Source organism: Myotis nattereri, assembly GCF_964212035.1.
Source record: "Myotis nattereri genome assembly, chromosome: 17".
Classification (NCBI taxonomy): domain Eukaryota; kingdom Metazoa; phylum Chordata; class Mammalia; order Chiroptera; family Vespertilionidae; genus Myotis; species Myotis nattereri.
The window spans coordinates 210635-223347 of NC_138092.1; the positions used below are offsets into that span (position 1 = coordinate 210635).

General features: G+C 65.8%; 2 protein-coding genes across 5 annotated transcripts; both read left to right on the forward strand.

Moving 5' to 3' along the window:
• The first annotated feature begins 96 nt into the window (after positions 1–96).
• Positions 97–4206, forward strand: VPS28 (VPS28 subunit of ESCRT-I). 4 transcript variants are annotated; one of them, XM_081111101.1, is made up of 10 exons: positions 97–212; positions 1443–1720; positions 1906–1934; positions 2030–2067; positions 2255–2344; positions 2891–2996; positions 3083–3184; positions 3581–3634; positions 3712–3803; positions 3882–4206. In XM_081111101.1, the coding sequence occupies exons 2-10, from the start codon at positions 1684–1686 to the stop codon at positions 3997–3999; spliced, it is 666 nt and encodes a 221-aa protein (XP_080967227.1). In that variant the 5' UTR covers positions 97–212; positions 1443–1683; the 3' UTR covers positions 4000–4206. The 4 variants fall into 4 exon arrangements, with proteins under 4 accessions (XP_080967227.1, XP_080967229.1, XP_080967226.1 ...); XM_081111103.1 differs by having other exon boundaries at positions 127–212; positions 1656–1720; XM_081111100.1 differs by lacking the exon at positions 97–212 and adding an exon at positions 301–1003 and having other exon boundaries at positions 1656–1720.
• A 3548-nt stretch (positions 4207–7754) lies between these two features.
• Positions 7755–11949, forward strand: SLC39A4 (solute carrier family 39 member 4; the record flags this gene model as incomplete). The annotated part of the gene is made up of 12 exons (XM_081111608.1): positions 7755–7946; positions 8339–8623; positions 8936–9131; positions 9220–9362; positions 9447–9618; positions 9918–10090; positions 10259–10414; positions 10490–10645; positions 10737–10791; positions 10881–11033; positions 11241–11428; positions 11517–11949. 12 exons carry the CDS (start codon positions 7755–7757, stop codon positions 11643–11645), a joined length of 1998 nt encoding a protein of 665 aa, XP_080967734.1. The 3' UTR covers positions 11646–11949.
• Between the last annotated feature and the right edge of the window lie 764 nt (positions 11950–12713).

Below are 12713 nucleotides of genomic sequence, written 5' to 3' on the forward strand. Positions count from 1 at the left end.
CTACTGAGGGGGGCGGGGTCGGGGCAGGGCGGCCACTCGGGGGACCTACGGACGGCCCCAGGCGCGTCGTGGGCGGGGCGGCCTGTGCGCAGGCGCGAGGGTTGTGCAGGGAGGGTGGCCTGTGCGCAGGCGCAGACGTGGCCGAGCGCCGAGCGGTCGATCGGGGCCCCGCCCCGGCGCCATCTCCGGACCCGGCCGCGGTTCCTGCCCAGGTATTCGGGGCTGGGGGGCGGGCCGGGGCCGCGGACCCGGCGGGGGCGGGCGGCTCGGGCGTCGGCCTGCGGGTATCGTTGCCCCGCCGGGGGCCCCTCGTCTGGGGTTTCCGCTCCTGGGGCCGGGGTGGCGCCTCCGCGCGCGGCGGGTCCCCCTGGACCTGGTGGCAGCCCGGGTGGCCCCGCGGCCACATCGCGAGCATCTCCGGATCCAGCTGTGCCGCTCGGAGTCCGGTTTGTGAGGGTCAGTCCGGGGGCATCGGCTCGCGCGGCTGAAGGGAGTTCGCCGGCGGCGCCAGCCCCACCCGGTCCCGCGGGGCTGCTCCAGAGTCTCCGTGTCCCCGCACCCGCCGCCGCCTCGGGCAGGGCCCTGCTTCCGTGAGATGCTGCTCGTCTCTCCCAGCCTCGCCCTCCCTCCCCGCTGCCCGCCCACCCCCGCGGACAGCACCGACTCGGCACTGCCCTCCCGCTGCCTCGGCGCACGTCTCGGTGTCTAATGGAGCCTCAAACCCAACACGTCCGAACCCGGGCACTCTCCCTCCCGCCCGCCTCCATCTCAGCCGCCCTATCGTCATGGCACCATCGGACCGAACCAGAGCGTCCCTCGTAACGCCTTGTGCCCCGGGGGGTCCACCCGCAGACCCAGCTGCGCGCCCGTTTCCCGCCCACGGCGCCCCGGAGTCTGGTCCTCAGTCCTCCGGGAGCTCCCGGCCCTGCCGCCCGCCTTCCTTCCCCGGGGACCCCTTGCTCAGAAAGACCGGCTCGTCTGTTCTCCCGAACCAGACCTTCTGGTATATGCGGACCCCGGGCCTGCCAGTGGGCTCGGCCCAGCATCCTCCGTGCGAAAGGTCCCTTCCGGCCCGGCGCATGCGGGTGCGGGCTTGATGCCCACCCAGCAGGGGGCGTGCAGGAGGCAGCCTGTGGAGGTTTCTCTAACGGGGGTGCTTTTCTTTCTTGCCGTCCCTTCTCTCAAAAAAAAAAAAAAGACCACCCGTTACCTGTGCGGCTCCTCTGCCCAGACGCTCCTCCTGGTCGTCCATCCACATGCCGCCGCCTCTGCCTGGCCACCAGGCTCGGAGCAGCCTGCCCTTCCCCACACCGTGGCTGCTCTCCTTTAAAGATATTTTTTTTTCTTATTAATTTTAGAGAGAGTGGGAAAGAGACACTGACTTGTTGGCCCACATATTCATGCGTCATTGGTTGGCTCTTTCTTGTATGTGCCCTGACCAGGGATCAAACCCCCAACCGTGGTGTATGGTGACGACGCTGTAACCAACCGAGCTCCTCGGGCAGGGCCCTGACTGCTCTCCCGGGGAAGGGCGGCCCCCACACAGCACCCTCTGCCCTGGGTTTGTTGCTGTTTCTCATCTGTCTGCTGAGAGCGGGAAGCTCTTCGCAAGGCGTCGGGGGTGCCTCTGAGTTGGTGCTGGTCCTGCTCCTCAGGTCTCTGCTGTGGCCGCTGAGCCTAAGGATGTTCCACGGGATCCCAGCCACGCCAGGCGTGGGAGGTGAGCTGGGTCCAGGCACGGGAAGGGCCCAGAATTTCAGCCACTGTAGCGGACTGACCCGAGCCATGGCCGGGGATTATGGGAGCATCGCTAAGTCCCCCCCATACGGGGACGTAGCCTGGGGGTGGTCTCAGGAGGGCCGGGGTGGGGGGCAGACTGCTAGCTCTCTGCCTGCTCTGTTACAGCCCCTGGGAACAAGCCGGAGTTGTATGAGGTGAGTGGCGGGCACCTGCCTGGTTGGCACTGACCCACAGCATATGCCCATGTGAACACCAGTCTGTGCCAACACACTGCCCCTCTCTCCGACAGGAAGTGAAGCTGTACAAGAATGCCCGAGAGCGGGAGAAGTGAGTCCAGCGCCCGGGTCGCCCCCCCAGCACACCCCCTCAGGCCCATGCTCCTACCCTGAGCAGCCTTCACACCCAGGGTCCGAAGGACGTGGGTCAGAGCTCTGCCACAGCGGACGCACCCAGTGGGGTGGTGCCTGGCCCTGGGGGCCTTGTGGCCTTGGCCTGACGGACACACCCTCCTCAGGTACGACAACATGGCGGAGCTGTTTGCCGTTGTGAAGACCATGCAGGCCCTGGAGAAGGCGTACATCAAGGACTGCGTCACCCCCAACGAGTGAGGGCGCTGCCACCCACAGATGGGTGCCTGGCCCTGGAAGCCGTGTCTTCCCTCCAGGGCTAGGGTGCTCAGGAATGAGAGGGGAGAGGGGTCTGCATGTGGGCATCTGCCTCCCCTGTCGGGCTGGAGGGTGCCCTGGAGCCTGGGCACCATCTGCAGCGTCCCCATGGAGAGGTGCCCACTGACCTGCTCCCGGGTTCATCCCAGCCTGCTCCCCCGGGTGCACATGTCCTCGTTGGTGAGGCCTTCGGAAGGCGAGCAAGAGTCAGGAGGGCGCTGCTGAGCCTGGCTCCTGGGAGGTTCATGGAGCCTTTATTCAGGGGGACAGGCCCCCCAGAGGCCACGGGCTGTGGGTGTGGAGGCATGACCACCACAGTCCCGGAGAGCAGGCACAGGGGAGAGCCTCTGCAGGGCGGGGCTCCGGCCGATCTGTGGTCCAGGCCTGGTTCTGCCACCCCCAGAACCTTCCTGTGTAGACCCGATGGACGGTCTCATCCTCAGTGGTCCAGCTCTGACTCGTCACCCAGCCCCCCTTCTCCCCAGGTACACCGCGGCCTGCTCCCGCCTCTTGGTGCAGTACAAAGCCGCCTTCCGGCAGGTCCAGGGCTCAGAGATCAGCTCCATCGATGAATTCTGCCGCAAGTTCCGCGTGAGTCCACCAGCGGCGCGGGAGGTGGGCGCGATGTGGGTGCTGTTGGGAAGGGGCCTGGCCAACACCCCTGTGTCCCCTCTCAGCTGGACTGCCCACTGGCCATGGAGAGGATCAAGGAGGACAGGCCCATCACCATCAAGGACGACAAGGGCAACCTCAACCGCTGCATCGCAGACGTGGTCTCGGTGAGGCCGCCATGGCACGTGCGCAGGGCCTGGCTTCCCTGGAGCTTCACGGTCCTGGCTCCTCACTGGCAGGGCCTGTGGCTCAGAATGAGGGGGGCAGGCTGCTCCCCTGGGCCTTGTCCAGGAGGCCTCCGAGTCCCCTCCCTGCCTGAGACCCAGGGGGACGGCCCTGGGTCAAGGCCGCCAGAGCTCCCGCAGGCAGCAAAGTGGATGAACCCCAGGTTGTGGGAACAGAAGTGTGGGAGGAGCCTGAGGCCCAACAGCCGAGGCTGTGGAGGGAGAGGATGGGTTCCTAAGGAAGAGAGGGGCTCGGGGGTGGCCTGGGCCAGATCCTGCGAGGGGTCGCCCCCCCGGCCCCTGGTGGGGGTATTGCCTCATGCACACACTTGCCCCCAGCTCTTCATCACCGTGATGGACAAGCTGCGCTTGGAGATCCGCGCCATGGATGAGGTGCAGCTCATGGGGGGCTGGGGGGGCCGGGCGGGCTGGGCGCCAACGGAGCGGGGCTCACAGGCCCGTGTGTGCAGATCCAGCCCGACCTGCGGGAGCTGATGGAGACGATGCACCGCATGAGCCACCTGCCGCCCGACTTCGAGGGCCGCCAGACCGTCAGCCAGTGGTGAGTGTCTGGCCCTTCCAGGTGGCCCTGGGGTCCCGCCCTCCGAGCCCACTCCAGCGCTGTGCTCCCGCCCCCCAGGCTGCAGACCCTGAGCGGCATGTCCGCGTCCGACGAGCTGGACGACAACCAAGTGCGCCAGATGCTGTTTGACCTGGAGTCCGCCTACAACGCCTTCAACCGCTTCCTGCACGCCTGAGTCCTGGCCTCCCTGCCCGTGCACGGAGTGGACGGAGGAGCAGACGGAGTGGGGGTTCTCAGCCCAGCCCCCGGGAACCCAGCCTCCCGGGACGCTGTCTGCTTTCCTAGCTCCCTGAGCTTTCTGTGGCAGCCTTGTCTGTGTGTCTGTCTACATGTCTCTACCTGGGACCCCCCTTCCCCACAATAAAGATGTTTTCTGACCTTCCTGCTGCTGTAGGCACCCGCCTGGGCCTGCCTGGCATGTTTGTCTGCCATCTGGGCCTCGAGTGGGACCCTGCCATCCTGGAGCACACAGTTCATCAGGGAAAGGTCAGGGTGCCCTTCAGGGGCAGCAGCCTGGGCAAGCAAGGGGGTGGTTGAGCCTCCACCTGGCCCAGGGGTGGGGGCAGCCCAGGCAGACAGCACCACGCCAGGAGACCCTGGCTCTGGGTTCCAGGGTGCACCGTTTCACCTGTTAGCAGCTGTGGGTAAGGGACAAGCCAGAGTTTCATGGTAGCATTTTCTCCTTCTGAACTGTCCTCTTGCTACCTGTGGCCACTACAGGCCATGAAAGAAGGCCTCTCAGCGTTTTACAAGGGAAAGAGCAGAAGCAGAGGGACTGGCATTGGGGGTCAGAGCCAGGGCTGGCGGGAGGGTTGATGGGGCCCTCGGGTGTGGGTGTGGGCTGTGCTGGGGGCACCTGTTACTGTGACGGAGACCTGGCCCTGAGCAGGTCTGCCTCGGGCCGGCCTGGCCTTTGTTGGTTCTTGGCTCGGTGCAGGGAAAGTTTCACAGCACGAGTCCAGATGGATTTGATTTTATTTTTTAAATATATTTTTATATTGATTTAAGAGAGGAAAGGAGAGGGAAAGAGAGACAGAAACATCAATGATGAGAGAGAATCACTGATCAGCTGCCTCCCGCACGCCCCTCAATAGGGACCAACCCACAACCCAGGCCTGTGTCCTGACCAGGAATCGAACCTGGGACCCCCCAGTCCGCAGGTCAACGCTCTATCCACTGAGCCAAACCAGCCAGTTATGTATGTATTTTTTAATTTATTTCAGAGACGGGGAGAGATAGAAAAATCAATGATGAGAGGGAATCATCACTAGGCCGCCTCTTGAACATGGAACAGTGTGAAATCTCGGAGGGAAGGGGGGGTAATCAACCAAGGACCTTGTACGCATATACGGACAGACAATGGGATGGTGAGGACGGGGGGGGGGGGGGGGGAGCTGAGGGGATTCATGGGGAGAAATGGGAACATATGTAATACTTTAAACAATTTTTTAAAAATAAATAGGCTGTCTCCGGCCTCCCCCCCTCCCGCCCCCGGGGATCAGGGAATCCAACTGTGACCTCCTGGTTCAGAGGTCGATGCTCAGCCACAGAGCCACGCTGGCCAGATGGTTTTCTTACTGTTTAAGGCTGAATGCTGTTCCATTACATGGACAGGCCAACACTTGGTATGAGGGTGAGGTCGGCACTTGGCCCCAGACCTAGGACACTGTCCTGAGCCTGACGTCCTGCCCTGGGACCACCGGGAGCTCAGAGTCAGGGGTACCGACCAGGTGCAGGTGAGGAGGGGCTGCCCAGAGGCAAGGCTGGCTCCCTGGGGCCTGCCCCTCCCCCCAGGTGCCAGCGAGACAGAGGGAGGGCCAGGGGTCAAAGGTCTCAAGAGGCAGCTGGAGGGAGGGGCCAGGGCAGGTTTCCTCCCTCAGCAGGTGCCAGGATTCCCTGTGCTGCTCAGGCTGAAGAGGACAGGACCCACATGTCACCTGTGGACCCGACAGCCCAGGGGAGGCCTGCGGGCGGCCTTGCACACTCAGACCTAAAGCCCCACCAAGGATGGTCTGAAATTAAACTTGAACTACAGCAGTGATGGTGGGCAGTCACGTCCTAGGCCGGTATCTGCACTGACAAGATCAGCAACCTTTCCCTTCACTGAGCCTGTCTGTCTTTTTGCATCTATGACAACACGTCCTTGAAATGTCCGGTAACGTGTAACTTCCCTTTTTCCGGAGCCCCTGGGGCACAACCTAATGTGCTGGGCGCCAGGACAGAGACCACAGATTCCTTCGCTGTTATCTTGTTCCTGCATCCACTTAAGTACGTGTCTATCATCCCCCTTTTATCCGATCCCAGGGTTTCCCTGCGTTGCTTTCTCCCGCCTCTCTAGTCTATCACCGGTGGATTTCACGTGACCCACCTACGCCCCTCCTTTGATTTCAATGTATGAACGCAGAGGTAGCCGGTAATCCAATAATCCGCTGGGGTTCGGCTTCCTGGTAATCGTGGACAGTTTGGCTCAAATAAACTCACAAAACTTCTTCACCGGCCTGAGTGTTTTTATGTGAACACACGTGTCCATCTCTGAGCAGACACCTGTTCCCCACATTCTGGCTGCTGTGGACACGGGTGTGTGGATGTTGTGATTACAATGAGTTTCTTAGATGGGATGATGCCCGAGGGGCCTGGGGACGAAGGAGCGGGCCTGGCACCCATTGGACAGCACTGCACCAGCACAGAGGCCGCCGGGGGCCCAGAGCCACGCGGGGTATCAGTGGGAAGGGGGGGGGGCCGGCAGAAGCGGAGGAAAGTGGACCAGCACTGAGGTCCCTGAGGCCTGCCAGCAGGAGCCAGGCCTTCCAGGGGTCAGGCAGGCGGAGACCTCCCCCCCCACCGGAAGCTAACAGGCCCCAGGCAGTAGGTGGCCTCGGCTCCAGCTGGCAGGGGTCCTGGTGCAGGGAAGATGGGCTCAGCAGTCAGAACAGTGTGAGGGGAGCCTGAGATCCAGCTCCCCTCCTCACTGAGCCAGTGTCCAAGGATCATCTGAAACCCCCGCCCCTCCTGCCCCTTCCCTCGCCGCCGCCGGCTGCCCCAGCGGATGGCCTGTGGCATTGTCCAGGGACCTGAGCTCCTGCTGCCAGGAGCCACCGTCCCCCACCCCCACCTCACTCAGGCAGGGCCCAGGGTAGGAGGCAAGGCTGGCCCTTCCCCCAGATGCCAGCTGGGCAGACGGGTCAAAGGCTGAGAGGGAGCCTCAGGGAGAGGCCAGGCCAGACGCCACGCCCAGGAGGCCCTCCCCAGGTGCCAAAGGAGAGACAGCCAGGCTCCCCGGGCTTTGGCCATTTCCGGGAATTCCCCAGGAGCCTGGGGGAGGGGAACGTGACTCAGCCCACCGCCCCAGGGCCCACGAGACCGCAGCCCAGGCCCAGGAGGAAAGGCCCCACGTTCTCAAGCCTCTGGGGGTGCTTCAGCTCCCGGAGCCAGGGAGGACCCCTGGGAAGGGGTGGGAGGGGGCCCTCAGGTGGAATGTCGGGGAGCATCCTCGCTTGGGGGCACCCCAAGAAACAGAACTGCAGGAGGTGATGCCCGAGGCCCTCAGGGGAGCAGCAGGCAGGAGTGGACCCCCGGGCCATGCGTCCAGGGGCAGGGGCCCTCACCCCCTCCGGCAGCGGCTCCTGGGCCGGGACAGGATCTGTCCTGGATGCTCAGCCTGTCAGACAAGCACAGAGCCAGCAGGAAATTCCAGGAGAGCTTCCCCGCCCCACAACCACCCCAGGCCGCTCACCCCCCAGGCAGTGGCTCCTCGTTTTGGGGAGGACCTGCCCCTGGAATGGTTAATCTGCGACTCTGCTGACAGCCAATCACAGGGCCCAGCAGGAAATACCTGGGAGAGAGCCTGTGCCTAGCCCCAGTCTGGCCCCAGGCAGCCCTCTCCGCCCGCAGCCGCCCCAGTGTGCCTGCCTCCGTGGCAGTGGCTTCGGCATGGCGGTCGGGACCCCTCAGAGGCCAGGGCTGCTGCTGACGGTGCTGGTGGTGACCTTGGCGGCAGCCCAGCCTGCTCACCTGCTGACGTCGAGGTCCTCGGCCCAGGGCGCTCTGGACCGCGTGGCTCTGGGCCGCCTGTTAAATACGCTTGCGGCCCGTGTGCACTGCTCCTCGGGGCCGTGTGGAAAGGTAAGCGCCCCACCCCCACCGGACAGGTCGCCTGGGGCCCGGCCCTGCCTGCTCCTCCCCAGGGACAAACTCCAGAAGGCGGGCAGAGGCCAAGTGCCCCAGTGCCACGGCCCTGCCTGGGGCTCCAAGCCCAGCCTTCTCCTGCCTGGGAGCGGGGCCGTGATGGGGACACGAAGCTCTGGGGACCCAGGGCCACCTTTCTCGTCGGCCCCAGGCAGTGATTCCAGGGAGAACCCACCTGGAAGGGGGGACCACTGCCTGGGACCCGTGTGTGCACCCCTGTAATTGAGGGGAGTGTGTGGGAGCAATGGATGGGGGAGCGGGGGTGGGGAAGCCGCAGCTCCCCGGGACCCCCAGGTGCCTGGCCCCTGCTCACCTGTCTCTGCCCACAGTGCCTGTCTGTGGAAGACCTCCTGGCCCTGGGCCGGCCTGAGGGGCCGGGGCCAGCCCCAGTGTCGGTCCTGGAGCCCGAGCACATGCCCCGCCTCAGTGCGGCCGCTGCCCTCTATCTCAGTGACCCTGAGGGCACCTGTGAGGACATCCGGGCTGGCCGCTGGGCCTCCCGAGCTGACCACCTTCTGGCCCTGCTCGAGGGCCCCGAGGCCCTGATCCCAGGCCTGAGCAGGCTGCTGCGGAGGATTCAGGTCCGGACCGCCCGCCTGCCCTCCGCAGAGGAGGTGAGGGCCAAGGGGGACCGAGGGAGGGGACCCACTCCGAGGGTGGGCTTGGCTGGGGGTCACCTTGGGTGTTCACCACTGAGCGGGGCAGGGATTTCAGGAGCCCCTGGAGGGGCCCTGGAGGGGACAGGGAACAGAACGGGCTCCTGGGGCCCCAGGACGAGGAGCTCAGCTCAGGCCTCAGGTGAGCAGGAGGCAGGGGTGCCCTGGGGAGGAGACTCTGGGCTAGACTCTGGGGGCACTGGGGGGGTGGTGATGCTGGGGGCCAGGAGGGCCACACAGAGTGCAGCTGAGGCCCTGCCCCTCCCCCAGGCCTGCGTGGACCTGCCTTGGCTGCTGGACCAGGCGGCGGGGGCAGGGGCTCCTGGCAGCCCCGGCCCCGTGTTGGCTGCTCTGCTGGACCACGTCCAAAACGGGTCCTGCATCCACGCCCTGCCGACCCCCCAGTACTTTGTGGACTTTGTGTTCCGGCAGCACCATGGGGACACTCCCAACATCACCCTGGACGGTGAGGCCTGGGCAGGCCCCGAGTGGGACGTGCCCCCTGGGAGGGCAGGGCCGGAGCCCACACAGACTGGTTCTGTCCCCTTGGCCAGAGCTGGCGGCGCTGATGCAGCACCTGGGGGTGGGTGGCACGGCCGTGAGCCACGGGGACCACAGCGACGACCATCACCACCATCCTCTGAGAAAGAGGGCCCACCGCGCCCCCTCCAACAGCAGCGCCAGTGTGTGGGACACCGTGAGCAGCCCCGGGGCCGTGGACCTGCGGATGGGGGGTCCCCCAGGCTGCTCCAGTCCTAACCTCCAGTCCCGCCCCTCCCAGGTTTGCCTGAATGCCAGGGACGTGATGGCCGTGTATGGGCTGCCTGAGCAGACGGGGGTGTCCCCAGAGGCGTGGGCCCTACTGAGCCCTGCGCTGCTCCAGCAGCAGCTGAGTGGGGCCTGCAGCCCACAGCCCAGCCACCCCGCCCAGGACCAGCTCAGCCAGGCGGAGAGTGAGTGCCTGTCCCCCCAAGTCAGCCTGCCCGCTGTGCCCAGGGGGGCTGGCCACATGGTGGAGGGGCTGCCAGGGAGGAGGGAGTGGGTGCTGGGCTGTGGGAGAAGACAGTGGAGTGGAGGGGTCACAGGAAAGTGTGGGAGGCCTGGAAGGGAGGGGGGTGGAGCTTTAAGGAGAGCGAGGTCAGCGTGAGCAGAGGCTTGGCCAGTCCCTGACCACCTACGCCCTGGTGAGGCCCTGCTCACTCCCTGGGAGGCTGGGGGAGCCTCACGGGGTCCCCACTGCCCCCCCCCCCAGAGTACCTGTACGGCTCCCTGGCCACCCTGCTCATCTGCCTCGCCTCGGTTTTTGGCCTCCTGCTTCTCATCTGCACCACCTGCAGCAGGGCCACCCACTACATCATCCAGACCTTCCTGGGCCTGGCCGTGGGCGCGCTCACCGGAGACGCCCTCCTGCACTTGACGCCCAAGGTCAGCCCGGCTGGCCAGGACCCTCCCTCCCCACCCCAGGGACTCCCCTGCATGGTCCTCCTTCCAGGCCCACTCTCCTGGGGCCCTTCCCTGAACCCTAACCTCTCTTCTTCATCTGGTGGGGGTGAGACTGAGGCAGCCAGCCCCGTGCCCCTGCCCCACTCCCAGGTCCTAGGGCTGCACCAGCATGGCGGGCACAGTGCGCTCCGAGGGGACCATGATGACCACAGCACGCAGCCCATCTGGCGCCTCCTGGTGGCACTTGGGGGCCTGTACACCTTCTTCCTGTTTGAGAAACTCTGTGACCTCCTGCTGCCCCAGGAGGTCAGGGTCGTGGGAACTGGGTAGGGAGGCGGGTGGGGAGGGAGCACAGCGGGCCCTAAGCTGCTGTCCCCACAGGACCTGAAGGAGGAGCCCTGCAGCCACGGTGACCGCCACAGCCACGGCCACGGCCACGGCCACGGCCACGGCCACGGCCACGGCATGTCTCTGCAGCTGGCGCCCAGGGAGCTCCGCCAGCCCAAGCAGCCCCATGAGAGCTCCCGTGCAGACCTGGTGAGCCTCCCCTTCCAGTGTCTGCACCCCCAGCCCCACCCAGGCTCCCACTGCACCCTTCAGGGGCTCATCCACATCCCCCCCACCCCAGGTGGTGGAGGAGAGCCCTGAACTGCTGAGCCCCGGGCCGCGGAGACTGAGTCCAGGTGAGCCCTGGGGAGGCCCCAGGAGGGTTGGGGGCCAGGGGGCTGGCCGCAGTCCGGCCGATGCTGACCCACGCCCGCCGCACCCGCAGAGCTGAGGCTGCTGCCCTACATGATCACGCTGGGCGACGGCCTGCACAACTTCGCCGACGGGCTGGCCTTGGGCGCGGCCTTCTCCTCCTCCTGGAAGACGGGGCTGGCCACTTCGCTGGCCGTGTTCTGCCACGAGGTGCCGCACGAGCTGGGTGAGCAGCGAGGGGCGGGACTAGCTCGCGGGGCGGGGCCTGTGGAGGGGGCGGGACTGGACCGTGGGGCGGGGCCTGTGGCGGGGGCGGGACTGGACCGTGGGGCGGGGCCTGTGGCGGGGGCGGGACTAGACCGTGGGGCGGGGCCAGATGTGGGCGGGGTCGTCAGGCGCGGGCTCAGGGTCTGACCCAGCCCGCCGGCCCCAGGGGACTTCGCGGCCCTGCTCCACGCGGGGCTGTCGGCGCCCCGGGCGCTGCTGCTGAACTTGGCCTCGGGGCTCACGGCCTTCGTGGGCCTCTACGTGGCGCTCGCGGTGGGCGTCGGCGAGGAGAGCGAGTCCTGGATCCTGGCGGTCGCCATCGGTCTCTTCCTCTACGTGGCGCTCTGCGACATGGTCAGGGCCGGGGGCGCGGCGGGGTGGCGGGCGGCCCTGGCGGGGAGTGGGGCGGGACGCCCAGCCGCTCACCCGCTGCCCCTCCCAGCTCCCGGCCATGCTGAGCACTCGGGACCAGAGGCCCTGGCTGCTCTTCCTGCTGCACAACCTGGGCCTGCTGGGCGGCTGGGCCATCCTGCTGCTGCTGTCGCTGTTCGAGGACCACATCGCCCTCTGACGCCTCCTCCCCACGCTCCAGCCTGGAGCCTGGCTCCTGGCCCTGCGCCGCCTCCGCCCCTGGACCTACAGCCGGGACCTGGAGAGCCCAGGCCTCTGAGAACCCCCCTTCCCCATCCCCCGGCAACCTGGTTTCCAGACATTCCTGGGCCGGCCGGCGTGGCTCCGTGGTTGATCCTGGGCTATGGACCAGGAGGTCACGGTTCGATTCCCAGTCAGTCACATGCCCGGGATGTGGGCTCCATCCCGTGTGGGGCGAGCAGGAGGCAGCCGATCCATGATTCTCAATCATCATTGCTGTTTCTGCCTCCCTTTCCCTTCCTCTCTGAAATCAATAAAGATATATTTTAAAAAAAGATATTCCTGCCTTTGTTGTCCAACCTGCCCTTCCTTCTGGGGAGGGAAGGGTCCCCAACAAGAAAGGCCCATGAGGGGGGCAGTGCCAGGGGCTCTGGTGAGCAGCCCACAGAGCTGTGCTCAGGGGTTTCCAGGCAGCCAGCCAGCACCCCAGCCTCCAGCCCTCCCCTCCCTTCCAGGCGACTGGGCTCATGGAGGAGGCAAATCCTCCGCCGGGTTGGAGCTGCACCCCACCTACCGCTGCTCCTCCAGGGTCCGTCTCTGAGCACCGACCACCTCTCTCCCACGGACGAGTTCTTGTTCCCTTGTTGGGGCACTTACCCGGCCAGTCTGACCGGCCTGTGGGCCCAGACTTACTGGGTTATCACTGGTCCCTGTGATGTGGGGCTGGCCGCAGTCCGGCCGATGCTGACCCACGCCCGCCGCACCCGCAGAGCTGAGGCTGCTGCCCTACATGATCACGCATGGGCTGTGGATGTGGGAGTTCGTGTTTTGCCTCTGCTGCCTCCTCAGCACGTCCCCACAGTCCTGGCTCCAGGACTTAGGACTCTGGATGGGGTTTGGTGTGGCTCCGGGGTCACCCACCCCCTGGGCACCCAGGGGACCCTCCTGCACAGCTGCTTGGTCCAGACGGGAAGCCTGGTTGCTGACGTGAGCACGTGGCCAACTTGCATGCAACACACATTTATGTCCCATGTTCTCGGGTGTGTCT

Bases quoted from the DNA above. Each gene is read 5' to 3' on its own strand.
- VPS28 (XM_081111100.1), top strand. From the start codon at position 786: ATGGCACCATCGGACCGAACCAGAGCGTCCCTCGTAACGCCTTGTGCC. The intron at 2,068-2,254 runs GTGAGTCCAGCG...CACCCTCCTCAG, and splicing joins AATGCCCGAGAGCGGGAGAA to GTACGACAACATGGCGGAGC. The intron at 2,345-2,890 runs GTGAGGGCGCTG...CCTTCTCCCCAG, and splicing joins GACTGCGTCACCCCCAACGA to GTACACCGCGGCCTGCTCCC.